The sequence below is a fragment of the Haemaphysalis longicornis genome, unplaced genomic scaffold (assembly GCF_048455015.1).
Source record: "Haemaphysalis longicornis isolate Haplotype H1 unplaced genomic scaffold, Haemaphysalis longicornis Haplotype H1 scaffold_240, whole genome shotgun sequence".
Taxonomy (NCBI): domain Eukaryota; kingdom Metazoa; phylum Arthropoda; class Arachnida; order Ixodida; family Ixodidae; genus Haemaphysalis; species Haemaphysalis longicornis.
The window spans coordinates 167081-194752 of NW_027526308.1; the positions used below are offsets into that span (position 1 = coordinate 167081).

At 48.1% G+C, this 27672-nt stretch overlaps 1 protein-coding gene across 1 annotated transcript; it reads left to right on the forward strand.

Annotated features, from left to right (window-relative positions):
• Window positions 1-71: 71 nt before the first annotated feature.
• On the forward strand, window positions 72-27637 carry LOC144172575 (actin maturation protease-like). The gene is made up of 5 exons (XM_077701241.1): window positions 72-401; window positions 5000-5127; window positions 9299-9419; window positions 12694-12764; window positions 16794-27637. Exons 1-5 carry the CDS (start codon window positions 178-180, stop codon window positions 17141-17143), a joined length of 894 nt encoding a protein of 297 aa, XP_077557367.1. The 5' UTR covers window positions 72-177; the 3' UTR covers window positions 17144-27637.
• Window positions 27638-27672: the final 35 nt, after the last annotated feature.

Consider the following 27672-nt stretch of genomic DNA (forward strand, 5'->3'; position numbering starts at 1 on the left):
TTAGCGGGAGCTTTAAGTCAGGGTTTTATTGGCTTTGCCATCGCCAGAAACATCATCATAGACAGCGAAAAGAAAAACAAAACAAACACGTAAACGGCAAGCAAGCGCGCTACTCTTGTGCTGTAGAAATTGTTCGTTCGAGGAGTGTTTTTCATTTGGCTGGTGCCGCTTTAGACCATGGAAACACCTGGGCTTGTTCCTCCGCCACCACCACCTCCACCCTTACAACCAGCTCGCAAACAAGCTAACGAGCACCCAATCGGGAACAGCTTGGACAACTCCGAGACGTCGGTTCGCAACGTGCTCCAACGTCGATTCCAGTGGATGACAGCGGGCCATCTCGGTGCCGTCGTGGTGTCGAAAGTGTCGTCGTTAAAGCCAGTGCTCCAAAGCGGGCCACAGTAAGTCTGCGCACGTGTTTACGCTGTGGCTAGCGCTACGCCCGAACATAAGAGTAGCTATCGGGTGCAGTGAAGTTATTCTCAAGCGATCGGTGTAGGCCGGATTATGACATCCGTCTAAAGCGCAGTTGAACATAGCTGAGATTGCGCTGCAGTCACGGAACCCAACACAAGTATAATATTGAATGTTACCGATCGTACTTAAATAAACGCAAGACTAGTAGGATCCCGTTAAGGGATGCTATCGAAAATCAAAGAATAAGAGCTATGCTTGCAAATTACTTAACGTAACCCCACTTAACCATTCTAACCAATTATAAGAGTAATCGAAACCCCACTGTCATGCCGCTATGTAATGCTACAATGAATGTCGGAGAATACAGTGTTCAAAGAATGCAGTGTCGTCAAGCATTTGTAGTCACGAAAAACGTGGAGTGAAGCCAGGGTTTGTGACCACGTAATGTAATTGTAAAGCCTAACTTTGTGCAGTTGGCCAATTATTGAATGCTACCCAGAAAACCGGAGCAACCAAGAAGCACAAATGAAAGCGATCGTAAAATTTCTCAAAATAAAAAACGAAAGGCTGATACAGCGCGATGTTGAACTTGCAGCTGCCGCCCACTAGTCTAGACCATTACAGGTGGCATAGCACCCCTCGAATTACTGTCATAGTGTGCTGAAACGTATATGAGCAGCCCATCAACTGTAAGGGCCAGAGGCTCCAAAGATTTGGTTACGTTGTTGTGGAAAGATGGCGAGTTGGGCTAGCTGGTTTAAGTGCAGAAGTCAAAGCAGTTATCAACAATGCGCAAATGTGTGGCCTTTGATGTGTGCAGCATGACCAGCAAAATTAGTGGATGTCATTGTGGCAGCTAGGCATCTGAAAGATATTGCAGATGCTTCTTTGAGGCATGTGAAAGATACTGCAGATGCTTCTTTGTTTCGGGGAGGCAAGGTTTGGCATAAACAACCCCTCCCCACGACAGCGGCAAATGCCTGTTTTCGAAATTCTCTTGGTCCGATAGTCAGTGCAGCCTTGATCTCGCATTTGGTGCGGTTCTTTGACACAGACGATTACAATCAGCGCTCTTAGGTTTTAGCACGCATGTGCAAACATGCGACACTTTGTGCATCATTTTGAGAGAAATCATCGACAATGGTATTCTCGAGTTCGCTTCTTTTACTTCGATGCCCCCAAACATGGCCAAGACGGTCACTGCCTGCCAAGAAAGCAAACAAACAATGGCTTGCACATGCCTGGGAGCCACAATGTTGTTTCATAATCTCGCTCCTAACACCGGTAGCTATCAGCAGGTTGTGCTGGATGCATTGATGGCCACATGTTCGAGCACTGTTGTTAACAGTTTTTGTGTTCAAGATGTGCAGAACAGCGTGAAGTATATGAGGACTGCAGGCGGGAGGAGGAAGGGCAGCTGAACTCGCAAGTGAAAGTTCGTTGGGAAGTAACACATGTTTATACGAGAACCTGAACAGTGATGTGGTCACACGTTGCAATGAAAGGGGGCAGTTGCATTTTAAAACGCTGCCTGCAATTCCAACAGCAGTGCACTACACACGAAAACTGATTACGTTCTGCTACCAGACGAGAAATCGAATTCCCTGTTTATTAGTAATGCGGACACAGCGCTCACTCACTTGTGCTCACTCGTTCTAATATGGAACGATTCAATGATGTCCCAGACAGGCTGATCCTTTTGTTTTGGGGCTACAGTAGTGTCTTTAAGGGGGACTCGCCTGTTAACGTTCCTATGGGACTTGCCACTTCATGGTCCACGTGCTTAAGAACCATCGTGCACCAATACGAAAAGTGTTAGAAATATATACAAATGTTCCCAACAGCTTAATTTGCTTATTTTAGAGATGCATCACTTCTTCACTGAAATGAAAAATGAAATTCTTGCTTGCTAGACAGCTAGCACCATCAAGTGAAAGCTGCACAAACCAAAATGTGTTTCTTGATTATTTTGTATCCTCAGCATTGGCCCAGGAAATGGCACACTATCGTCCACAGGATGAGAACTGGATCGGCAAGACCACCACACTTTCGCGGTACACAGGATACGGCAGTCTAGATGACCCCGAGTGTTCACGGTGCTCATCCAATAATGACATTGCACACATCCTGTAGGACTGCCCTCGCTTTGCCGAGTGTCGCCAACAAGCCTTCAAAAACGTAGGATTGGCAATCCCACCTAGCCTTAATGATTGCCTTTATCAGTCATTCCAATCAGAGCAAAGAACGGCGCCTGCTCGCCGCTCTACGAAACTTCGTTGAGAACTCTGGCCTTCACCATTTCCTTTAAAGGGGCCCTGAAAGGCATTTTGAGCACACTAAATGAACTAGCGCAACCGTTAGATTGGGTCGTCAACGTCACCTGTGCCAAGTATTAATCTTTTACGCGCAGTGGAAAGCTCACACTTTTGTTGCAAAGTTTGTCGTTTTTTTCTCACCCTTCCCTTCATGTTTTCGGACGCCGCCATCTTCACATGTCTACATCATCAATTCCCAGATGTTCGTCATGAGCTAGACATCCTGCTATTGGGCGGCTTTTTCACGCACTTCCGGCAAAGAGATGAGTCGTCTGCCCAGCGTCGGCTCACCGGCTGATCTGCCAGCGGAGTGCCGGAGTGCTTGGGCATTTTACAACAAACGAAACAAGTGTAAAACAAACGCTTAACCGTTCGTATTGAATGCAACACGGCCATAACAGGACAAGGATATTCTTTTACCTGAGTACGTTCCATAAAGAAATCGTTGAAGCCCCGTGGCACTTCTTTCGTGCAATCGCAGAGAACGCCCTTAGCCGAATGCCCGGGTTTGACGCATACATTTTATTCAACTTCAAAACAATCCAGAGATGCGTTTCTAACAAACACAACGTCACAACATGCGTTGCAAGTCTGAACCGCGATTGACAGACGATGGGTTGCCTCCTCCTGCCCCTCGTCAATTCGGCACTCACCTCGCACGCGGTTGGCGGGGACGAACAGCAAGTCACTTAACTCTGGCGCACAAGCCGATGGCTTTTAGCCACGCACACTGCACATACCCCATGCGAGGTTGAGTCGTACGTCGCTCGAGAAAGATAATCCAGACCATGGGAAGCACTATCCACCCGCAGAAGCACAACGTCGCATTTCATCGTGAAACAAAGGCGTCCACAACACACACACCATCGCCTCCTGTAATGCCAAAGGCATCTCGCACTTCCCAATGGGAGTGAGTGGTAAGCCTGCAGTGCCCACATGTCGCAAAGTGGGGCCCCAAGCTGAACCGGGATCACGGAACCGTAACTGACTTCTAGAGTGCTTTGTGCCTTGTTGCCAAGGCAACCGATGTTTGAGATTGTCAAAGAAATGGCGCTCGCTTTAGCGCTAGAAAGCTTAGAGCCGCGGCGGAGCATATTTTGCCAACGTTGCCGCTCTCCACCACGCGTCGCCCCAAGCTGAACTGGTCACATGATTGAAGCGTTTTGTGCACGGGTCCTATATCGGTTTAAAATGCCTTTTTTACATGCCGCCGGCAGGAATTACCACCGCCGCAAAATAAGACCCGGCACCAGCGGGGCCACATCTGATACGGCGCTTTTTGGATAACCACTGCACAGTGCATTAAAGAGAACGAGCGCACACACCTCCCCGTGCGGCTGCGAGTTTGCCGCCGATTGCAACTGCAGCAACATACACCGCGAAAGGGCAAGGCCAGGCCGCCGCACACATGCGGCCAGATTTTTCGTGCACTTTTCCAGCCTTTAGCGGAGTGCGGGATTCATGGTGTCAACAAAGCTTGCCCGTAGCAGACGGTAGTATGAGCAGCGCAATAGCGGAAGTACGTCACCGCTGAGGAGCGCAGCATCATGGGAGGGAAGGCTCGCTCGCCGTCAACAGCGGAGAGTAAGTCGAAAGGAGGAGGAAACACGGAGCGATGATAATGCGCGGTTTTTGATTTACGATTTCTCAGCTAATACTCATCACTTTAACAAAATTCTTACGGGAGGAGATTGCAAATACATTGCTTTATTTGGGTACATGTACATCCATGCATCGGCGGAAGGTATTTCAGGACCCCTTTAAGTTCATACCCCATTGGATGTATCGTACTTTTTCCCCAACTCCCATTACCTAATCCCTCTCCCCTAGATACCGAAATTTGCTAAAGCGTAACATGGCATCTTTGTATCCCTTGTATATAAAATAAATGCGTGTTACCACCTTGTATTTCATTGAAAAAGTGTTTTGTCTGGATGTAACTCTAGCGTTGGTTGCAACTTTGTTTGTAATTTTAATGAAGGCAATTTTAACATCTGGACGCAACAGTAGACAGCGGGGTTTGTTGATGACTCGTAGTACACCTTTTGATCAGTAAGAGTTGTCACTTAGTTATTGGCTGACCTTTTGCATTCATTCGGAAGGTCGGGAGTTCAGCTTGCACTCACTGTCCACGTACTGTGAACAAACTGACCACCCCCAACCAGAACCAGAAGGGCATCCTGGTGGTACTTTGTAATTTCCTTATTGGTTCACGTGTCATTTTGCCAGGTGGCAAACACCGACCTCCTCTGCCTTACCTGTTGCAGATGCGGGCTGGTCGCTCTCAGCGTGGCCTCTCAACTGCTGCCCCGGGACGGCCACCCAGTGAGTGTCGAGGCACTTTTCGAAGCGGCCAAGTCGCTTCGGTTCACCAAGAAAGGGGAGATGTTCTCAGGTTGGGAGAGTTCTTACTCTGGTCGGCCAAGGTGCAGGCCTTTTTGCAAACCCAAAGAGTGAACCCCAGTTACGGTACTCTCCGCTGACACGGTGGCTAACACGTTCCCAAACTCGTATGTGTGTGCCTTTAATGCATGTATACATTGCGTGCATCCACTGTTCGCCAAAAAGCTCAAATTACTGCTAACACAAGCCGAGCCAAGCTGTGAAAGTTCATAAAAAAGCATCTCATCTAGCTCCCTGCTTGTTGTGCTGGGGCAGCACGTTCCTGGAAGTACAACTAGAAGGTTTTCAAACCACAAGAGCGTCTTTAAAGGGACACTGAAGTGATATGTAAACATTGCGGGATTACTAGCGCAAATTGTAGTCCGGAGTCCCCAGGCCATGTTTCGACCACTCTAGGCGCGTTTACGCGCTTTTATTTAGTAGAAAAACTAATTCGAAAACGCTGTCCTCCTCTCTTTACGCTCGCCCATTTTCTGTGGCGTTTTCGTGTGACGTCAGGAGGGGATGAGCTGGCAATTGGCTGCGCCACGGCTGCGCTACTGCACGGCTCCCCGGCCAACAGAGTCAGTCGGGCCAGCGTTTCGTCCGCCGGCCGCCGACCTAGATACAGTGTACAAACAAACCAAGTAAAGAAAGGCACATTCTTCCATTCACAAACGTGTCCTGGCTTCGTTTCAACTAAGCGAACGAATTGCGACCAAGCAATTTTTTTTAACCTCCTTGATTGCGAGCGGGTCGTCGCAATCAAGGAGGTTAAAAAAAATTGCTTGGTCGCAATTCGTTCGCTTAGTTGAAACGAAGCCAGGACACGTTTGTGAATGGAAGAATGTGCCTTTCTTTACTTGGTTTGTTTGTACACTGTATCTAGCTCCAAGTCAAGGTCGCTTCACACAAGCGCTGCACAAGCGCACATGCGACGCTTCGCTGACTGGTACGCCAGTAGGAAAATATAAGGCCTCTTGAAGGCGGGAGAAGAGTCAGCGAAGTCAATATAGGTACTAAGGAAATAAAATCAACTGATTTTACCGTACAGCGTAAAACTAGGGCGCGGGAAGCACTTTTTTGCGCTGGGCGAACAAGCACAGCGGTCAGCAGTACGACTATGCATCTGCGAACGCTTTTCCGTCTACGAAATGCAATTGCTAGACGTGAGCTACTGTGGCAACTCGGGCGACACTTACTGCACGATCGCAGTACAACAAATAGTTACCTAAGCTGCTTGAAATGCCAAAACTAAATAAAAGTGTAAACCGGTTGTACAATATATACCCTATATTAGCAAGGCCTCCGCGTCCCGCTCCGTGGCTCAGTGGTCTGAGGCATCGGTATGGCGCCGCGAATGTTTTGCAAGTTACGAGGTCGAATCCCCGCAGGTACGTGCTTTTTTTTTTTTTTTTGTAAGTTAACTTTTTTGTTTTCCGCCGATGTTTTCTATATTGAGTTCACCTTTTTTTGGGCCGTAACGTGCATGGCTACACGAACTAGTTCACGAAACGCGCGCAGGCTGGCACTGGCGCGCTAGCGAGTTCTCGTTGGCGTGCTGTTGCCATAAGCACCGACTGCTTGCAGGCAGTGGGCACAGGCCAGAATGAACAGACCCTTGGCCTGGTGCGAACACGCTTTTTACGATACAGGCATGAGTGAGGCAAGCTCCAAATATGGGGGAAAAGCGCATGACATTTGGGCGTCTGCGGGTACGCGGAGGGCGTTCATGCACTGCGTAGGTCTCGGCTAGTGAATGCTACGACTACAAGCCGTCCTGGGAGGCTTATCTTGTGCATTTTACAGCCGACAACATGGCAGAAGCGCGGTACGATGATTACTGAGATATTGAGAATGCCCATCCAACAACGCCATTGGTTATGTTTTACAGAACCGAAACCGAAACCGAAACTTGTGTGATTGCTAACCTTGGGCATTGTCCAATCACGGCGCCCCTCTTCTCAACGTCACAGCCTTAGCTGGTGCGGCCGCCGCAAACCGCGCATGGTAGTTTTTCTTCTTTCGCGCTTTGTAAAATAATTACCGATTTGTCAACCGGATAAACGATGAAAAGTGTGCTAATTTGAACCAGTCTACGCAGTGCAAGCAAAAACGGGAGCTTGACAAATTCACTTCAGTGTCCCTTTAATCACACAGTGCACATGAAAAGTGGTGCTTGTGTTGACCAGTTGGGTGGAATTTTACGAAGGCGTGTGCCAAGCATGCAAATACCACTGTTCGACTTGGTTAAGGGAAATGCTTGCACAACAGAGAAACAAAATGCTCTGCTTGGCTGTCCTCTGGCACAAAATCCTTTTCTGTTGGCTTTAAAGAACACTTGACTGTTGAAACGCATTGGGCTCTGTTATTGCGTTGCACTTCCTTGAAAGGAAACATACTACCAGTTGCAGTGGCAGTGGTTGCTGATGAAAGGTCAAAATGCCCAAAGCTGAGAAATGATGTTTAATGTCACAAATTGTGAATAATGAAACATCACTGGTGGAGCTCTGACGTCCAAGTGTATTTCTGGGACAAAGAGTGAGGCAGGCATCCACAGATGTGAAACAAGTGTATGGGAGGAGGCCCTGCTGAGCACCGTTTTAGGGGCACTGTCCAGTTTGCAAACAATCTTATGCGCGTTCTCTCAGCACAGCTTTGTTAAGCCTTGCTTCAATTTCGTAGGGTCATAGGGCAATGGTCATAGGGTTTACAAAAATTAATGCAAGTGCCACTACCTCTTCTCGCACTCATTGTCTGCTTATGCAAGGGGTTACATGGGTAAATGGGCATCTTCAAAAACCTTTCCTGAGGAAACTGCTCCTCTGTTCGCACTGAAACTGCAGAAGGGTCGCATTTTGGGGTCTGTTTTGTTTCACACCAAGAACAGGGATGGCACATGCCCGCTTTTGTAGAAAAGAAATAAAAAATTACTGCCTTTCCATTCTGTGAGGATGGGTGAGCTGCAAAGCTGGACGCAGCCGATGCAGTGTATGAAACAAACCGTGTTTGTTCGTAATTTGTGATTGAGCGTGCCTCGTAAAACCACTTAGCTGGCTGAAACTTGGAAGGACTCGAGCGTTGTTCTAGCGGACAAACGGGGCCGTGTGTCTCGCTCCGCTGCATTGGAGGCATCTCACTGTCTGTGAACCCACCCAATCCCAGTCAGCTCGACCAGCGAAGACAGGTTGCATTCGGCTGTTTGACGTCTGCATGTAAGCCAGCACAATACATTCGTGTCATCGGTGACGGCATGAAACATATAGCCTCGCCTGCACTTGCTCCCTCCACTCCCTGTATGCGCACATATAACCCAGCAACCGCCTATGCTTAAACGTGAAAGACACCGGCAAAAACAGTTGTGAAAGAGGGGTCGGCACTGGCGAAAAGGAAAGCAACTTCACCGAAATGAAAACTGGGGAGGGGTTAGACATGTATGCAGTTCTGCAGTGAAGCGATTCACTCCTCCGAGAAACCTGTGGCCATCTTGGCGATGTTGATTGCCGTTGTAGTGTGGCACCACCTTGTGTCCACAAGAAAAATTCTGCACAAATTTAGAGAATTGTCTACTAATGCGTACCATTCTTATGCCACTTGTCTTGAGTCTGAGTTGTTTGCTGCCAAATTTTTTGTTTTCTTAATCCTGTATGACCAATTATCTCCATTTACGCTGTTATAACGATTACATTTGCAACTTTCACGAAATCTGCATTATCGTGAAAATGCAGGGCATTCGCGGTTTGCCATTTTTTGTAATTTTTTAGATTTTTCTCTTTTTTTTCTTTTAAGTTTCAAATCTTCTTTCGACCAATTATCTCATTTGCACTATCGTAATGATTAGGTGGAACTTTCGCGAAACCTGCATTATTGGGGTAATGCAGGGCATTACACGCTTGGCCCTTTTGTGTAATTTTTTTTTATATTTTTGGTATTTTTTAGTGTTTCAAAATTTCGAGCAACCAGTTATCTCAAGTTATACTATTATAATGATTACAAGTGGAACTTCCACAATATTTGCATTTTTGTCGAAATGCAGGGCGTTACATAGTCCCGGCTATGGGGGTACTCGGCAGAGAATGCTATGCATTAAAACACACAATGCCAGTTCACGGCTGGGTCAGTTAACTCGCAATGTGAAAGCCCACTTGCAGGCTTCACAGCTGCGCCTGCCTTCCCTCTTGCAGCTGGGCACATGAAGACCTTGGCCGAGACCTGCCTGGGAGGCTGCCAGGCCAGGCTCGTTCGCGATGGCCACAGAGCGGAGATCGTCGGCCACTTGATCCGTGGGAAGCCTGTGCTCGTGCCGTATCCTTTCAGCCGTGAATTCCGCAGCACTCGGCCCGTCAACTTCTGGTGCTGTGGTGTTTGTGCTTGGCAGGCTTGCTTTGAATGGTTTAGCTGCTGAGAAGGCCGCTTTTTTTGCCATTTGCTGTCAGGCATGAAAGTGAAATTTTCTCACTTAGCTCGCATTTTCTTTATGCGTGTTGTTTTTCTGGAAAGGGGGAGGAGTCTGAAATTAGCGTCCACTCATCTCCTGTGCTGGCTGGCATAAATGGGCAGATACAGAACAAATCATCGTAAGCATGGGTAGTGGCAGTTCTGAGTGCTTTGTCAGGTTGTTCGCGCGTGTTCAGCGCTAGTTGACAAACTTTAAGATGTGTTTTTTTTTTCTTTCTTTCTTTTTACATCAGAATGGAATCTGAGGGAAATGTAAAGAAAAAAGCAAACTGTAATTTGTTGTTTGTAAACAAATGAAGCATCGTTTGAAGCCTACGAAAGCTGAAAGAGGTGTGAAAGCTGTAATTTTCCCAGCTACATCAAGAAGTTGCGCAGATTTAGCCTTTGATGTCCCGTTAAGGGTAGGGTTGGCCTTCAAGTGAAACTCAAATTTCACCACGAGGTTTCAGCTTCACTGGACCTGGATTTTACTGCCGCTTTCCAGAAGGAAAAGAAAGACATTGAAGGTTTAATTTTGTGGTGTGGAAAAGGCACTTCCCTACCTCTGTCGAAAGTGCTGTGAACTTTGGAAGGTTAGGGAGAAAGATAGAGAGAGAGAAAACAAACGTCTTTTATGCCACTGTGGAGAAGTGAGAGCATTGGCGGTGGTCAAATGGAATGTCTTGTACGTGGCACATGCAAGTAAGGAATTTTGTCACGCATGGTGGCTGTCTCCAAGGAATCAGCTCTGCATGCTTGCTTTTGACTCATTGAAAGGGGGGGGCAACAATCATCATCATCAACAACAGCCTACTTAGGCCCATTCTCATGTGAAGGCCTCCTTTCCCACTGACCTCCAACCGCTCTGGCCCTGCGCTGTTCGAATGCACTGCTGGCCGCCGAAGTTGCGTATTTCATCCCCCATCGTCTTATTGGCCTTCCCCTTCCTCGAGACCCCCCTCTTGGTAGCCACTGTGTTATCTCCATTGCCACCAGTTGTCAGTGCATCTCACCACAAGGCCAGCCCAAGCCCATTTGTTTTTCTTTATTTGAAGTGCGATATCATCAGGTCTAGTTTGTTCTCTGATCCAGGTCTGTCGTGTGTTGTCCCTGAGGGTTGTACTCGTTACATTATTCGTTCCATGGCCTGTTGAGCTGACCTAAGTTTGCTTTCCAGTTCTGTATGGCGCCAAGTTTCAGCTCCACATGTCATCACCGACACTATATGCACTGGTTTTAGTTTTTTTCTTTCTTTCTTTCTTTTGAGCGAGAGAGGCAGCTTACTTTTCATTGTTTGGGAGTGCTCCCCAATCCGTACCTATTGTGCGCCGGATCTCTGTGTCGTGGTTGGGGTAGGCACTAACCATCTGTCGTGGTTGTTATATGCTCTTGTTCCCCTGGAATTGTTTTCAAGGGAAGGGGGGGGGGGGGAGGGGGTAATAAAATTCTGGGTTTATTGACGGGGCCCGTGCTCCACACCTGAATCAGTGTAACGTAACTGTGGGGTTCTGCATGCGGGTAAGTGATGCTTTACGCGGCCAATCTGGGGGGAATGAGCACTTTCTGATTCACTGCTCGGTGAAAACATTGGTGACGTGGGTGGGATGATGGGAAGGGGCCAGGTTTATTTGATTGGGTGAAACCATAGCAGCTTTGCAGGGGTGCAGCAGAGAGTAAGCAAACGAAGCTAAGCTGAATGCATCGTACCCCAGTGGAAGTCGTTTTGAAGGTAGCGTTTGCCAGAGCTCGCAAACACCGAAGCAGGTTCCCGTTGAAGTCCACTGAGTCCTCCTTGTCCCACTGCACGGTACTGAAAGGTGATAGCACGGTACTCAGTGGTAACTTGGTGGTGCAAGTGGTCTTCTCAATCTCCCAGTCCACAATAGTTCTGAGCAGTGTGGTGTGGACAGCGCAGGAGTGCTTTCTCAATCGTGCATCTTTGGGGAAAATCGAGAATAAGAGCACGGCTGTCTCAAATAATAAGTCAAAGAGATTTAAAGCCTTCCTGCCCTGCGGCGAAGCAACTTGATTACCCACTTGATTAGTGTGATTATTAACGAGAGGGCACTAGTAACAGCACTTCTGCCGGTGGATCATAGATCATTCTCAGTAGAGGACAGGCTGTCTCCTGTGCAGAACCAATTGCAGATGCTGTGTTGTGACGAGTTGCTGCCGATAGAGCGGTCGAGAAACTTGGGGTGACAGGAATAATGCGCTTTAATTCCCTAATTCTGCCTCCGCGCTAGATTTTTGAGAAGCCTGTAGTCAGGGCCCCCCACCAAACACAAACCCTGGCCCCATCCCTCCACCCTCGCTAATTGCCCCTGCCATGTCAGGTGGGGGGCTGAAAAGGCTGGAGCTACCCGAAGTATGGCGATGCTCGGGTAAACCGGAATGAGGTTTATGATGCAGGAATTGAGTGCCCTTAGGTTACGTTGCCGAGGTCACACAGTTGTCTGGTGTTGGCTGTGTTTGATTGTTGTACAGCGGTCAGAGCGGGGAAAGGATGTGAAGGAACCAACATTCACTCTCTGCATAAAATGTTGTTGAAATTTGGGAAAGACAAAACCGACCCCTCCTCTACTGGGAATGAAGGTGCTTGCAAAGCTTGTCTGACCCTGTGAAACCACAAACCAATCCCTCGTGAAGTCCATTGGGAAGGGGGGTATTTTTGCACATGACACCAGCAGCAACACCAACGGTGACACAGGTCAGCCAGTACCACAAGCTTTGCTTGAAAACTGGAGAGAGCAAGGGAGCGTGAATGCACCACCACCCGGAAACCAAAGCTCACTCTGTAGCCTGTAAAAGAGGCATGTTGCTCTGCTGGGCTTTATTTCAAGCTCTTGCCATTGCATCGTGTTTAATGCCGCAATGGGGTAATTTTCAAATCGTGCGCCCGACCTCGTCCATCTCGAGGAGACTGATTAAATTAAATGATTGGGCCCATTCTTGGCTTTGCTTTCTTGGCGTTTGCTGTGTGGGCATTTCGACGACTCTGCTCTCTGGTGCACTCTGGTTTGTACAAAGCGGCAGTCCTGCATAGACGACTGCACAGTGTTTTTGGTCACACTGCGTCCTTCTATCGTACAGGCAATTGTTATGTCAAATTCTGCTTGGTTTCCTGACCGTGCCCCCCCAGCTATGACTCGGATGGGAACTTTGAGCCGTGCCTCAAGTCCGGCCACACAGCGCACTGGGCCGTCCTCCATGGTAGGGGATGCTTCGCTTCTTCTTTACAAATTTCGCCCAAATTGTGGGAAACGTGGAACCTCAGCTCGTTCCTGTCCTGGGGAGTTGTAGCCGCTTAAATATGAACAGAAATGTCTGGTGAAGAGCACCTCAGCAGTCATTAGGGTGAAAAAGGCATTGGTAACATGAATGAATGAAAAGTCTTTATTGTGGAATGGCTCTTTGGCCTAATAGGAGGGGAAGAAGGGTGTCGGAGAAAAGACAGAAACAAAGAAAGAAGAGAAAGAAGTGCGTACACACATGCGTGTACATGTTATACATTTGCAATCACATGCGGCGATCGATGCCTGCTTCGTGAGCGAACGCCCAGAGGGAGAGCAGGGTGTCGCGGCTGTTGTTATTGGGGGTGGTCCATTGATGCAGAGTGCTGATGTGCGGTGGCAGGTACTGGGCACGGAGGTCCCGGTAGCCAGGGAACTCCCACAGCATGTGGGTCACTGTTGGGCACACTTGCATGGTGCATGTGGAGCAGCTCACTATGGGGCCCTGTTGTGTAATGAAATTGCTGCCTCCGCGTTGCATATTCTTGGTTTTTGCTAGTTTAAAAAAATACGAAATACGTAGCTATGTGAGCAATTTTTGGAAAAAGAACGAATTGGAAGCATCACATTTTATTTTTTTCCTAACAAACAAACAAACAAGTTACACTTCAAGGATATGTGCCACAAAAGCCACTCGCTTTTGTTTTGACTCTGTCCTTTATGGGGAGAAATTGGTTTCCAAAAATGCACGCAAGTTGATCTCATTGCAAAATCTCTCCGAAGGCCAGAGTTGCATTGAATGTGGTTCCTCCTATATATTTATAGTAATCGCAATTACCCTCTCGGGTTCTGTCACAAACAGTTGTTTGTGGAATAAAGCTCTCAACTTCCAATCAGCGAAAGGTTCTCCCTATTTGTTATTTTTATTTATTAATATTATTATTGTTATTGCTATTATTGTTGTTATTATTATTATTATTATTATTGTTTTGCTTTAGCCCAGAATGAGATCACACTGTTCAGGTGTAAGTTGAGTTAGTCTAGCCTGGTATGATGAAACTGCAGAGATTTTCCGTGTGTGGAGTTGTGTACCTTTATTGATCACCAGTGCCACATGATGCTTGACCTTTCAGTGGCCAAGCGTTAATTAATTAGCGCACTGAAGTCGTCAATGTGGAGAGCAATTGCGTAAGAGCCGCCATTGCTGGTTCAAGTGAAGTGGTGCGATAGTTTTTACGATATAGCAGGTGTTGGGAGGTTAGGGGCATGTTAGGAATGCTGCATTTTTTCAACGGAAATTAAGTGTGCGCTGTTTACTGTTAAACCTTAACACACCGTGCTTGGATTTAGTAAACAGCTTTTTATAGTGAACTGACAAGGTCCACATAACTACATGCCCATTGACCCTATCTATTAGGGGTGTGAGAATATTCCAAACTTTGAAATATAGAAGCAAATACAATGATATTTGCTTCGTCCCTGAGTTGGATAGCGGTATTTGAAAACTTTAAACGCACATTTCGGAAGTGTTTCAAAGCGTGGAGGCGTAAATGGAGTGTTGTTTCGGTGGACTCAGATGCGTGAAGTTAGGTGAGCCTTGTGCAAAATGAAGAATGGCCCACAAACATGGAGGTGAAATATATTCTTCGGAATGAGTTAAAACTAGTTGGGCAGTGGATATGTTGCACTTTAAGTGCATACGGTCGACCACTGCAAACACGCGCTGGCTTCGTCCTGTAGGGCCGACAGGCTTTCCCGCAATGCACTGGTGACATGCGGTTAAGCAGCACGAGCAAAGTGCTTTTGGGCATGTCTTCCTTTCTCCTTGGCATCAGGACAGCGCAGCCCTCTGCCTCTCTTTTCACATCCCGATAATTGCTTCAGACTGCCCTGGTCAACACTATGGATATGAAAGCCCAGCTACGTACTCACACACCCTATTTTTTAATGAAATGATGCTGAAAGTGTACCTTTCTGTTCTCTACCTGCAGGGTTCGCACAGGTCCTTAAAAACCTTGAAAACCCTTGAATTTAGATGTGTCAATTTTAAGGCCTGGAAAGTCCTGGAGTTTTTATTAAATGGTCCTTGAAAACCCTTGATTTTTCCAGAGAGAATCAATGGCCCCGTCTTTTCACAACAATTTAAAGAGATTGTCGTGGATTTTAGGAGCTAACAAATGTAAAGAAGCATTGTAACAATCACGTTTCCGTGTATTGCGTGAAAATGCAAGTTTGGTGGATTTTCAATATTACAAGGAAACATTGGGAGCAGGCACTTGTCAATCCAATCCATGTCACGATGCAATCCAGTGAAAGGCAGCTTCTGTTCTCTATCTTGCATCTTCCATCTAGTCTGTGGACGCTCGCTCCTTGCATGCCTCATACGCTCCATCTGCATTTGCTTTTACGTGCAAATGGTGAACGTGTACATTGTTCATCCTGCCTTGCAGCAACACTTCCGGATATTTAATTTTAGCTGATGCTCTTGCTGACAAAGCAGGAGATGCAGGCAACATGAACTAAGTTTTGAAATCAAACAGCCTCAGCAAACACAAAGGAAAAAGAAAAACCCCTAAATACCAGCCATGAAATAAAAAATAAAGCTGGGGAAGCATTTACGAACCCCTTAGCAACTATCTAAATGTGCACCAATGTGCTTAGGTATTGTGCAAAATAGAACACTTGCATTGTGTTGGAAAAGTTATACATAATCCCATATAAAACGTTTGATGGGGACCTTGAAAATGTGTTTTATGGTCCTTGAAAGCCCTTGAATTTTTGCTTTTCAAGCTTGTACGAACCCGACCTGTAACGTTTCTGCCCTTTCTATACAGGACACCAGGGTAACAGTAATTTCGTTGACATTCACATTTGTTGAGATCACGATAAGGCTTTCTTAACGAGAAGGCATTGACACCGCGCACTGGCCAGGCTAGTTTGCCAACCAGGCAGGTTTATCACCACGTGCATGCCTCAATTTCAGTCCCGAGTCTTTTTATACGTTATATCGGGCATAGCGTGCTCTTCTGGAAGTCTTGTGGGGTGAGTATGCTTGCAGGTAAGAGAGGGAGAGAATAACTTTTGTATTCATCGAGCCGAGGCTGATGTTATGGGCCTCGCCGCATGAAAGGCATCCCCAGTCTGTGACTCCTTGGCTTCCACTGGCTGTCCTTGCTCAGGTCACCAGGTTGAGCTGGGTATCTGGGTCTTGGGCTGGCCAGGGTAACATTGGACTGTCGGAGGGGGGGGGGGGGTAAGAAGTGGGGACAAAGTTCTCACGTTGCAAGCACAGGGCAGGGGCCGACAGGCAAAGCGTCGGCAAGCTGGGATGGTATCATCACGCCGTGAGGGCATGCTTTTTTATTTTGAAGGGCAAAAAGACTTTTCGGCACGCTTTTTCGGTTTTCTTATTAGTAAGGTCATTGAGAGTGAACAGAAAGTACAGACTAATTTCCTGTCTTCTCTCTTTACGAGTATCACAGATCTTGAAATAATTGGTGGGCGGCCCAAAGTAACCTGTAACCCTCCACCACAGCTTGCCTTGTGGTGAAATCACTACCGCTGCAAAGTTTTAGACTCTGAACTTCTAATTCTTTTAAGACCGTGTGCACGTGCATGGTGCAGTAATGCCTGCATAGTGTGCTCTGTTGCTGTCTTGTCTCTCGTCTCACATTCCAGACTTTTCCAAGGCAGCAGAATCGTGGCCAGGCAGCAAGCCCAACAACAGCGCACGATGAATGAGCTGTATTCTGCCACTACAAACTCTTCCTTTGCAGTGACCCAGTGTCTTGATCACAGAGTCTACTCAGGGTTTCGTTAAACCCAAGTCCAAAGTGGTCACAGAGTGCTTAGAGAGCATAGGTGAGAGGGGAAGGAGGCGGTACACGGAATGGGACAAAGTTTGTCATCACAGGCTGCGTTTACCAAGTCTGTTGAAATGGGAATGAATTCCTTCGGACTCCTTTGAGTCGGGGCTCTGGCATTCAAAGTGCCTGGTCTGCCCTTCCAGGGATCTGCCTGGTTGTGGGGTCGTCCTGCCTGCTGGAGCCCCCCTTGGAGTCCCTGCTGGAGCAGGACTGTGAGTGCGAGCGACTGTACCACGTCAAGGACGGCCTCCCCGCATCAGGCAGCCCGAGGGAGCTTCTCCTCCCCCTGGCCCTGGGTGGTGCGGACGCGGCGGTGTTTGTCTGTGGCAGCCAGGGGAAGAGCAGGCACGTGGGCCTGTGGGGCCTGGAGCAGCTCCTGGACAGCAACCGGAACGTGGCCCACGTGGGGCCGAGGCATGAGGCGGCCGAGTTCATCGTGCCGGCCGGTGGAGTGGCCGAAGGACTGGCTGGTCAGGTGCTGCTGCTGGCGTAGGGGGGGGATCGGACTGCTCTGGGTCCATTGGACTAGGGTGGTGGTAGTGGTTGTAGTAGAGAACCTTGTTTAGTAGAGAAATGGGCAGGTTTCATCAGTTTGGCAGCATGAGTGACGATCTGGCGACTAGTAGTTCCTGCGCGTCCAGGTCAACGCCAGTTATCAGGTTCACCCACAGTTTGGAAAGGGGAAGGGGAGAGGAAAGAGGTAGGAGGGCTGGGATGTGCGAGCACAGCCCATGATGACGTGGGTCAGGGTTGCCTGGTTGAAAGCAAAAGCTACGTCCTGTGGGGTGGTCAGTTGGGTTGGGGCGGTGTAGCCACGTAGGGTGAGGGAAAGTGCTCGTGCAAGTTGTACAGAGGGTTGGTTTTCTTGTGTTTGTGTAGATTAGAATGAGCTGAACTGGCTGTGATGCGCTGCCTTAGATGGCCGGTGGGTTTGTGTTTGGATGCTTGGTTTGTTACGTGTGCAGTTGGCAGGGGTTTTGGCATGTGCGTCTCCGCCTGAAATGAGGATTTGGATTATTGCTTTCCCCACTGGGCCCGTGGAGTGTTGTTACCCAATAACAGTGCATCGAAAGGTTGATTCCAAAACTTCCCACGGTGCTTTCAAACACTTCGTGACATTCAGTTTAGTTTAGAGGCTGCAGTTTTTTTTTTCCGTGTGCACTGCAGAGTACATCTTTCTTCCTTGTAGAGGTGGCGTTTAAACTGCACGTGAAAACGTGAAAGCTTTGTAGTTGAGCTGGGGAAAAAGATGCCTGCTTTCGTGCACACTCGCAAATGCAGCAAAATCTTTGGGTTTAACTACACCCACAGTTGATTCCTCTGATGGCATCAGCCTCACAGACTCTGAATGACACTAGATAGGTGGACTTTAGACAGAACAAGAACATCAATTGCAGCTAATTTCTCAGTTTAGCTGTCATTGTTTGCCACATGGCCAGCAGTGTGCCTAGCCTTTTTGCACAAACGATCAAGAGAAGCTTGTGTGCAGGATATTGCCAAGTCATTGATAGCTAGCTGCTGCAGGGTGTGAGCGATGCAGGAACGCTCAGCCCAGGAGAGCCTCCTGACCGCAGCACAGATGTTATGTCCATTATCTGTTGCGATGTGCTTTTGCCAGTCGTCGGGTGTCTCCCACTCGTTGCACATCTCACCAAGCAATTCTGCCATCTTCCCGGCGCTGTGGCTGGCAGCCATGTAGCGAGTGTTGGGTGGGAATCGCTCCATTTGAAAAGTGGGTGTCACAAAGTGGCAAGTGAAGCTCACGTAGCTTGCGTTGGCGCACAATGTCCACATATCGATGGCAAAGGCGACAGCTGTTGTTCCTCCTTCAAAACCACTGTGGAGTTCAGCCTTCACCTTCTTCCATGTGTCGTCATACAAGCGCGGAACAAGCGCGTGAAAATGTAGTGCATGGTGATAGGTGGTAGTGTGGGACAGCCTGTTCTTGAAACCCACAGTTTTACCATGGCAGCCATCTTGTTATGTAGAGCTGGAGTCTTCTTTTCCAACACTGGCTCAGCACAGCACACTAACATTGATTGATCTGTCCCAGGCGCACTTGCAGCCATCTCCCGGTACTCTTCAACAGCGACCAGATGCTGCTTCAGATGGTTGGCAAGCATAGTAATTGGGGCTGTAGGCAGTTGAAGTTTTGCACCGCATGTCGGGCACTGCGTCATCGGTGGTGTTGTCTTCATAAGGTATTTCCAAATAACACTTTTTTCTCTTCACTTCGTTGGGTTCCTGAATTGTTGCTCAGTTTTACGGATGTCTTGCCATAATCCTTCTCTTCTGCCATGGCACGCATCAGCCAAAGTGGACCCTGTTGGACCCTGTTCATACGTTTTTCGTGGAACCGGTGGGAAAAAAAGCATAACAGCCGTGAAAGCGCAAAAGGGAGGAAAGCCACGAAAATGGGCTGGCATCTAACTGACGTCGTTAAATTACCCCCTTATCTAGACCTGCAATGTTGGCAACTTGCTTTTTGCCCGCTCCGCCAAATGTAGTCGTCTTTTTTTTTTTTTTTGCATTTGGTATGTGCACGTTTAGTGTTGCCACGTGCAATTAAGACGGGCGTCATGTCATGTTAGTCTTCGTAAAATCACCATACTACTCGCTCGCTGCCAACGTACTCGGGAAGGTCGGCAACAAAATCGGGCTTCATGAAATCGCTATACCACTTGCTTGCCGTCGCTACCGTCTCACGGCGCAAACAAGGGCATCGTGATACGCAAAAACAACGAAAGCAGTGCCGCTTTGACGAAAACAATTTATTTCTGCAATGTGGGAACTTAAAAAAAACAAGAATAGAGGCTTGCCGTTTCTTTCGCTCGCTCGTAAGCACCACTCGCTTGTACGGCTTCTCTAAAGCTTGTACCTGTCAATTCGCCAGCCAACTCTTGTCCGTGCATGTCGTCATCGTCGCAATCACCAGCTTCAGTCACGAAACTGAGTTCACAATGTTCTAGGCCATGCTTTGGCACTCCGACGTCACACGACCGTGTGTAGTGAAATGTATATGCGTTTACAGACTTGCTAGGACGGTGATAGCCGATTAATCACGCAGTCCGAAAATCTGCGCAACAAAGATCACTGATATTTTGTTACGCTGCTCAAATAACCCTCGTTCACCGGCTGCACTACAGTGATTGTATCTCCTAGAAAACTGCGAACCCTTGTTTTACATCTGTGCATGGGCACACAATGCACAAAGAGCAAGCAGCGCAGTTCATACATGCCGCTCAGTGCAGAAAGCATGCAGCACGTGGCCAGCATCTAGAAGTGAACTTTGAATGCCGTACTGACGATAGGGATAGCAAATAAGGAGTAACACTTTAACAGCACCCACTCACCCGCTACCAGAAGAATCCTGGACCGGTAGTAGTCTGACGCGCCGGAATCGTCGGTCCATTTGGTGCTGTAGAAGGTGCCTTCAAAGTCATCTTCCGGGTTAAATCCCTTAATGTCGTCCACCTCTACAATCGCGAAACGCTTGTCGTCCTCATATCTACTATAGGCGTACGTGATCATGGTGCCTTAACGGAAACGTAGCCTCCGTACAGTCTGCCGAGTATAAAATTCCTCGGCATGCTTCGCGTGTTTATATACACGGAGGGGAAGGACATGCGTAGAGAAACGACATGCGTAGAAGTTCTTGTGTTAACACAAGAACTTCTACGCATGTCCTTCCCCTTTTCGTGGAAAACAGGTGTGCAACGAACACTGCTTCAGCAATTGCACACAGTAAAATCCATCAAATTACGTCAGCTTCGCAAGCTTGCGCAGTTGCTGGGCTGTGTTCTTCATTTGAAGTAGCCTCTGCTTGCAAAACTGCCTCATTCTCATGGCATCGTAACCATGTAGCAAGGTAGCCATGATTTCTTTGTGGTTCGGACAAGGAAATGAAAATTTCTGCTCTTCAAGCACACTCTTGACAGTGAGTTCATACACATTCTTGTCAGCCTCATGCTTATGAAAGTGGGCTTGTGCGGCTTGAAGAAAGTGGAAGATATGACGTTTCGGGTGCAGAAGGCCACCTCTGGTTTTGCACGAAACAAGAGCTCCTTCCGGTTGTTTGTGCACTTCAGTTTCTTCAACAAGGCCTTCTTGACATACGAGGCAGACCATGTTGCGAAGAAGTTTCCTACGCATGAATCCTGCAAGGTAATAAACGATGCAGTCAGAAGTGCCTGGGACATCCTCGCACTCCACTTCTGCTGAAACTAATCCATGTAGTTTTTGTTTCAGCTCCTGGAGCTTTGTCCTCTGTGCACTAGCTTCTTGGAAAGCAAGCTTTAGGTCTGTCAGTGTTAGTGCACAGCGTTCCTGGCTACCCTGAAGTTCGCAATTTCCAAATTTCGGTGGCTTCATCAGACTATAGAAGGACAACATATTATAAAGTTGAAGGAAAGTGGGCATAGAAGGGTGCCCATTCTGACCGCCTACATGGCGAATGATGCCAAAGAACCGCTCTAGCACATCCTGATTAAACTGTCCTGTCAAAACATACTTAAAACCGCAGCTTTTTAGGAGGAATCGCGACAGCTCCAGTGCTGAGAGGACTGTCACACGAAGGCCTTCAGCCGTCTGGTCGGTTAAAAAGCTTGCTCGAGCTATCTTGCCTGATGCTGCCTCCTTTTCCCACATATTTAGCCAATGCAGGAAGGAAGCAAGAACCCTTAAACCCTTGCTTCCGTTCGTAATGCCCTCCTTGGGATGGTTCCTGTTCGGTGCGTCAAAGAGGTCATTGAACTTTTTTGTGAATAGCACTGTCCCTTTCACATTTTGAAGGCCATCTGTTCCCCTTGCCGTGTAGAATTCTAGGCCATCTGCTGCGCCTCGGCTAAAAATTTGTGTGGCCAGCTTCACACGCATCTTTTCGGTGTTTGTAGGGTTGATGTGTGCAAAAGTTGTCTTAGGGCAGACAGGCAGGTGGGCAGGTTGCTTCCCATCCTCAACAAATAGCCTATCGTAATGGGCCCAATGAGCGTGCTCACCATTAAAACAAAGCACCTTTTGGGCATGCAGACGATTACGCACACACTTCATGAGATGCGGTGCATCTGAAAAGATATAAACACTACGTGTGTCGTCTACAGGGTGTATGAAGGAGTGCCTTGTGCGCTGCAGCGAGCCACTCATCCCAAACTCCCTCCGCATGGAGTGATTTGTGGTTGCACCGGCACACACCAGTGCATCCACGAAGGCCCCAGCCTCCTCTAGGAGAAAAATCGCTTTCAGAACCAGCTGGGCGAGTGTTGTGCCCTTAGTGGGCCCTTTGCTTGCTTCCAAAGGCTGCAACTGGTTGGGAGTAATCGTCTCCAAACGCGCGAAAAGTGAAAACAAGTCCGTGGTCGGCAAGGTCATTAGTGGTGCTGCCTGCAATGTCACCAGAATCACTGTAGCCACTATAGGTCATTGTCTTGGAATGCACCCTCACTTCCTTGCGTACTTGCATTTCATCAAATACAAGGATACCGTGCCTCTGAAACTCGTTCTTAGTAGCCAGCTTCTTCTTGAGGGCAGCGAAAAATCTGCTGTCAAATCTGCATCTTGCCCTAACCAAGCTCAAATACCTCCGAATTGTTGTTACACATGGTAAAGGTAGCACTGTAGTAGCGAATATGTGTAGATCCTTTCGGTCGCTGTCGTCGTTCAATAAACACCACTACTCGTTCGAGTGCAAAGGAAAACAACAGGATTTCTTTATGTAGAAGCACAGAAGGTTACAGCATTCCGTCTTATATGCTTTCAACGAACCAACTGCCCCCCGCTCCCCGCCGCTGCGGTCCCTACTTTCGAGGGAGAAGGGGCCACGTTCCCCGGTGAAATAACAACCATATGTGACGCGCGCGCGGCCCCCGCCGGTGGTCCCAGTTGACAGCCCCCGGTGGCGGCGGCGGGCGCTTTGCTTCGTCCATTCTCCCACTTCTGCGGGGTTTCTTTCTTTTTCACGTTCTCAGACTGAATCCTTCGCAACAAGCACATCATTGCCACGAATGAAAGAGTATGCTGCAGGGCTGCGAATGTGCTATAGGAGGCACATCAAAAGCCAGTCTTCTTTGTAACGCCGGCTTTTCTTATTCTGAAATCTGGCTGCATCTCTTTGACTGCGGTTAGTTGTGCACTTAGAAGATTAATTTGACTGAGTTTGACATCAAGCTCTTCCTCGGAAATCATTTGAATGCATTGACGAGCTTGCTTAAGTTCTATAGAAAGGTTCTTGAACCTCTTGAGAAGGCGACTTTTCGATCTCCTCAAAGCATAATTAGCACGTCGCAGGGCTGCTATCTTGTCTTTGTTTTGTTGCCATGGCAAAGTGCGCAAACCCGCAAACCCTGAGCCTTCCGTTTGCATTTGTTCTCTAGTTTTCTTTTTTGGTGTATCCGCAAGGTGTCTGAACGGCTGGTGCATTTTTGGCAAGCTTATGAGTCCGTGTTGAGTATGACTTGGCAGCTGTTGTGTCGCCATTTGTCATACATGTCAACAAATGCACTTTTTGGCTCCACATCTGGATACTCCAGCATACTTGGCCCTCCAGCACAGAGCCTAATTTCTTCTACATGCTTCAGGAGATTTCTGACATTATCAACTGTGGATATGGGGCCTGAATGCTGAATCTTTTCTGTCAGCACTGCCTTTCCTAGAAGCACCGCCCTGATGTTCATACTCACGTCAATCTCCACAATTCTTGGTGCCACCAATGATGATGCAAAGCTTGCGACTCCCGAAGAACACGACGCAGTTGTGCCTGGATAGTCGACATGTGGTGAATTTGACGCACCTTCACCGGCGATTGTCACGCACTTTAACTGGGAAAAGACGACGCTTTTTGATTGGCCAAATTCAATCCTGTGAAAACCCCATGTTTTCGATGGAAGGCAGGGTTCCAGTGGGCCATCCAACAACGTTTCGAAGGGCGAGGAAACAGCCTTCATTGACAAAGCTGGGGCCACTTTGCTCACGCTCACCTGCAAAATTCGCGCTTTCATCGGGCTGCGCCGCGAAAAGTGAGCTGGAGCCACATCCTCCGTGGTCTGGGCTAGGGAGATCATTCGGCTGTTCGCGAAGCTCCTTCATTACAGGCGCGGCATTCTTCTTTTTAGCTGGTGGAACGGGCTGGAGAGGCTGTCGTTCCGCAGATCGCTTCCTGCTTTTAGTCGTCTTAGAAAGGTACACAGGGCAATCAGGAAACTTTGTTGGCACAGCGTCCTTTGAAAGTTCCGCGCGTCGTGGTACGCTCATCAGGACGTGTCCCTTATATTTGGCAGTCCATTTTTTCGATACAAGATGCGGCTCAAAATGTCTTTCACACACGTGGTCCGTCGGTTGCAGTCGTTTCTCTTCTTTCGGTGCGGAAAACAGGGAAAACTTCTCGCGACAGGACTTATATCCTGTCGTGCAACGGGGCACGAAACACTTTTTTTCCCATCACAGAACTTCATTCGGCACTTCGAACAAAGACACGGCACTCAATTCCGCTGAACATACCCATGAAACGAGTCGTTGTCACAGCTTTTTTACGTTCCGATGCAGTTCGGCAGGCCACCGGATATGTGGCGCCATCTTGCGGAGCTCCTCTAAAGCACGAGCAGGCTGCGTGCTCGCCACCGAAGCGGCGAGCCAGCCCCGTTGAGACACCTCTTATTCTTCCACCGTGGTAGTGGTATTTTGTAAGGTCTGCGGTGATGCGTCTGGCTGCGAACTGAGATTTCACTTGTATGAACCAAAGTGCAGGGTCCGCAGTCCAAAAGGGGGGCAGCTTACCGTCAACTGAGGAGACTGTCGGAGGGGCGTCGGTCGTGGACGTTGAAGCCATATTGTGGCTGGTTCAACACTCCGGTGGCTGCGTCTGAATTCCGGGTCACCAATGTTGGGACGCACGCACCTGCTCGGCTGAGCTGTGCAAGTGAACAACCCGCGTCCCAAACAACAATTGTCTGCTTATTATCAGCCTTCCTCTCGAAGGTAACTTTCTCTTGCGTGCGCATGCACTCTTTGGACCACACTCGGAAGCGCCGCTTGGCGTCGCCACAGTCACTTGGTCGCCTGGTGTGAGGGGGGAAGTCTAGCCGGAGGCGGTTGTGGTCGCTGCTCAGGCTGTGCACGCCCTCCTCGTCTATGCTGAGGCCTCGCAGCAAGCCCGCAAGGCGAGGCGACACTAGCGCGTAGTCAATCGCCGTTGCACTACCCCGCGTGCACCACGTGTACTGCCCCTCGCAATGTGCACTCAAATTGGCAATTTCCAGGTTTAGCTGGTCCACAAGTGGAAGGACACGGTGCCCATTCCTGTCCGTGTACCCATCCAATTCTGCTAGGTGGCCGTTAAAGTCGCCAAGTATCGCTAGCTCCTTGTCTGTAGCATACCACCGGGCGCTCTTGAGAATACAGGCAATTAGGTCCGCATTCTGCTCTAGTCGGGCGTTTTGCACTGACAGGTATACTACACAGACAGCAGGTATGCCAAGCAAGTCGCCTGTAGCCCGCAGGTGATCCACGCACTCGCTCCGCTCTCTGCAGATCCACGGTAGTTCTCGGCGCCTCAGCAGCCCGACGCCTCCGCCCTTGCGTTCACATCCTGGACCAGCCCGTTTCCACTGGCCGGTCTTCCAAATCAAAGAGGTGGGTTTCTGCAACCGCGTACAGGGAGAACTCTTATTCACCCATCAATCTGCACAGCTCTTCCCATTTCAGTGCACCTTTCGCTCCGTTCATATTGGGGAAGCCCACTGAGAATCAGCTGGCCTCCTTTCTTCTCTGCCGGCGACAAACCCGTGGGCATGGCCGCCCAGCACTCTCACCAGACACTGGAGCGTGTGGCGGTTCGTCCTTGTTATGTCGCTATTGTTGGGGTGTACTGGTCGATGTGGTAGTCCATTTGTCGATCAGGGGCTCGGCGAATGGGTCTGAAACTACGACATCCACCACGTCGGCATCTGCCCCCAGGCAGGACCCAGCTCCTGTATGATCTCCTTGATCTGTGCTTCCATTGAGACGCTGTTTTTTGGTGCCACATTTTGTCCCGGGTCTTGTGCTTTGGTTCTCCAGTTGATTGGTCTGTGTGTCTCCGAGGGCCGTGTTGGGGTTTTCCGATTCGGGTGTTGTTTTTCGGACTGCTTGCAACTGCGTTGCGCTTTGCCCACTTCACACGCCGCACAGTGGTTGCAATCGGGGCGTCTGTTCCCCGTAGCATGTGAGCCATCCTGAGACATTTTCAGGTCATCACAGACGGCGGGAGATTGACTTCCGAAAGGCTGAACATCAAATGCTCAAGGAATCCATAGAGTCGGAAAAGGCATTGACAGCCACACTTGTGCAATATCTGAACAAATAAAGAATGCAAAGCTTGCCAAACATGCCCGATGGCACTTATTAAACGATTATCTTGTCACATTCTTCCACTAACCCCCTCCCCCCATATGCAGCAAAACTTTTCTTGCATAAAGTGAACAGTGTGCATATTTTACACTACAGTCACAACACGTGCTTTTTCACATTTTTATTCTGTCATTAGAGAAAACTAGATGCAAAAGAAGTTCAGCAGTGCAGAAATCCTACATCAGTGCAAGCACACTGCCTGTGACGGAGAAGCACATCCTTACAGACAAGTGTTCCATGGCACGAGTGTGCACCCATCTTTATGTTCGTAAGGCACACACTTGAAGGAGCCACGGTCATGTTTACGCTGCCAGCTTAAGGGGGGACGTGGCTTTCAAAATCAACTTTTTTATTTCTTTGTGGATTTTGATGAAAATTGGCACAGCAACTGGAAATGCTTCTGTGATAACACCATAAAAATTTGAAGTTAATATTTTGATAACTTTTTTATGTATGAAATTTTCTTTCTGTTCCGCTTGTACCGAGCTTGAGCGGCTTATAAAACACGATAGAAAACTTGTTCGAAGTGCTTTGCATTCTCAAATGAATGGACGAGGTCGTGACAGTTTTAGAATTTTTTTTTACAACACAATGTTTTTTAGTTTTCATTTTTTCAGAGGTTAATGTGCAACAGGCATGTCAACTGTGAACGATTATTTGAATAAAAAAATCACAAAAAAGAAATCTGGAAAACTAAAAGTGTCACGACCTGAACAGTTCATCAAGGAATGTAATGCAAGAAACGGAATCAAAATAGACCCAGCAGTCACGAAGAAATCCCTGGGACAAGCGACACAGGTGGCAAAAAAAACTGTTTTGAGAAAACGGCTTCCGAAGTTGCAACATAGGTTTCACATATCAAAAGTCGTCACGGTTGTAGCCTTTCATGTCCTTTTGAACATGGGGCTTCTGGAAGGCCTTGCCTTGAAATTGGAGTGCCTTTTCAGCCTTTCTCTTTCCAGAAAACATCATTTTCAGCTCCTCCGTGAAGAGTACATACCCCCCTTTGCAAACCAAACGGAGGGGAGATGGGTTTCAATGGGCTTTCAATGCAAAGTAGGTTAGTTGGTTGGCTGTATCGCACTGGACAACCTCCTTTTGCAGTGTTGTCACCATGGCAACAAGTTAAGCATTTTTTTAACTTAAATTTGAACATTTTTGGCTTTTTTTTTTCATGTTTTATCTTGCGTGGCACAGCAACTTAGTACTCATAGTGCAGGTGTTCATCGCCAAAAGTTTGCATACCACAAGGTTGAAAATGAGCTACTTTGAAGCTTGGTAGAGTATTCTGCATAACTCCCAACTTCAATGCAAGAGCATATTTTTTTTACTACTTTTGACAATCAAGGCATCCAATATTTCTCGCAGCACAGCCAGTATGCCCTGAGCAATGGTATCAATAATTTCCCTAAAAAAATCACTGTTAAATGCTGCCACAGTAACGTACATTTTTAACGCAGAGAGCATATTTTATTCCTATATTACTAACTCAAACCTGTTTGCATGAAAATTACAAGTGCACGGGAAACATTGCGCAAGAAAGGCGATATGGCTCGCGCGCATCGCAGCGCACGCTTACCGCGACATATCGAGCTTTGATTATACCTGATATGGCTGGTCAGATCGCTTTTAAGATTAAAACTA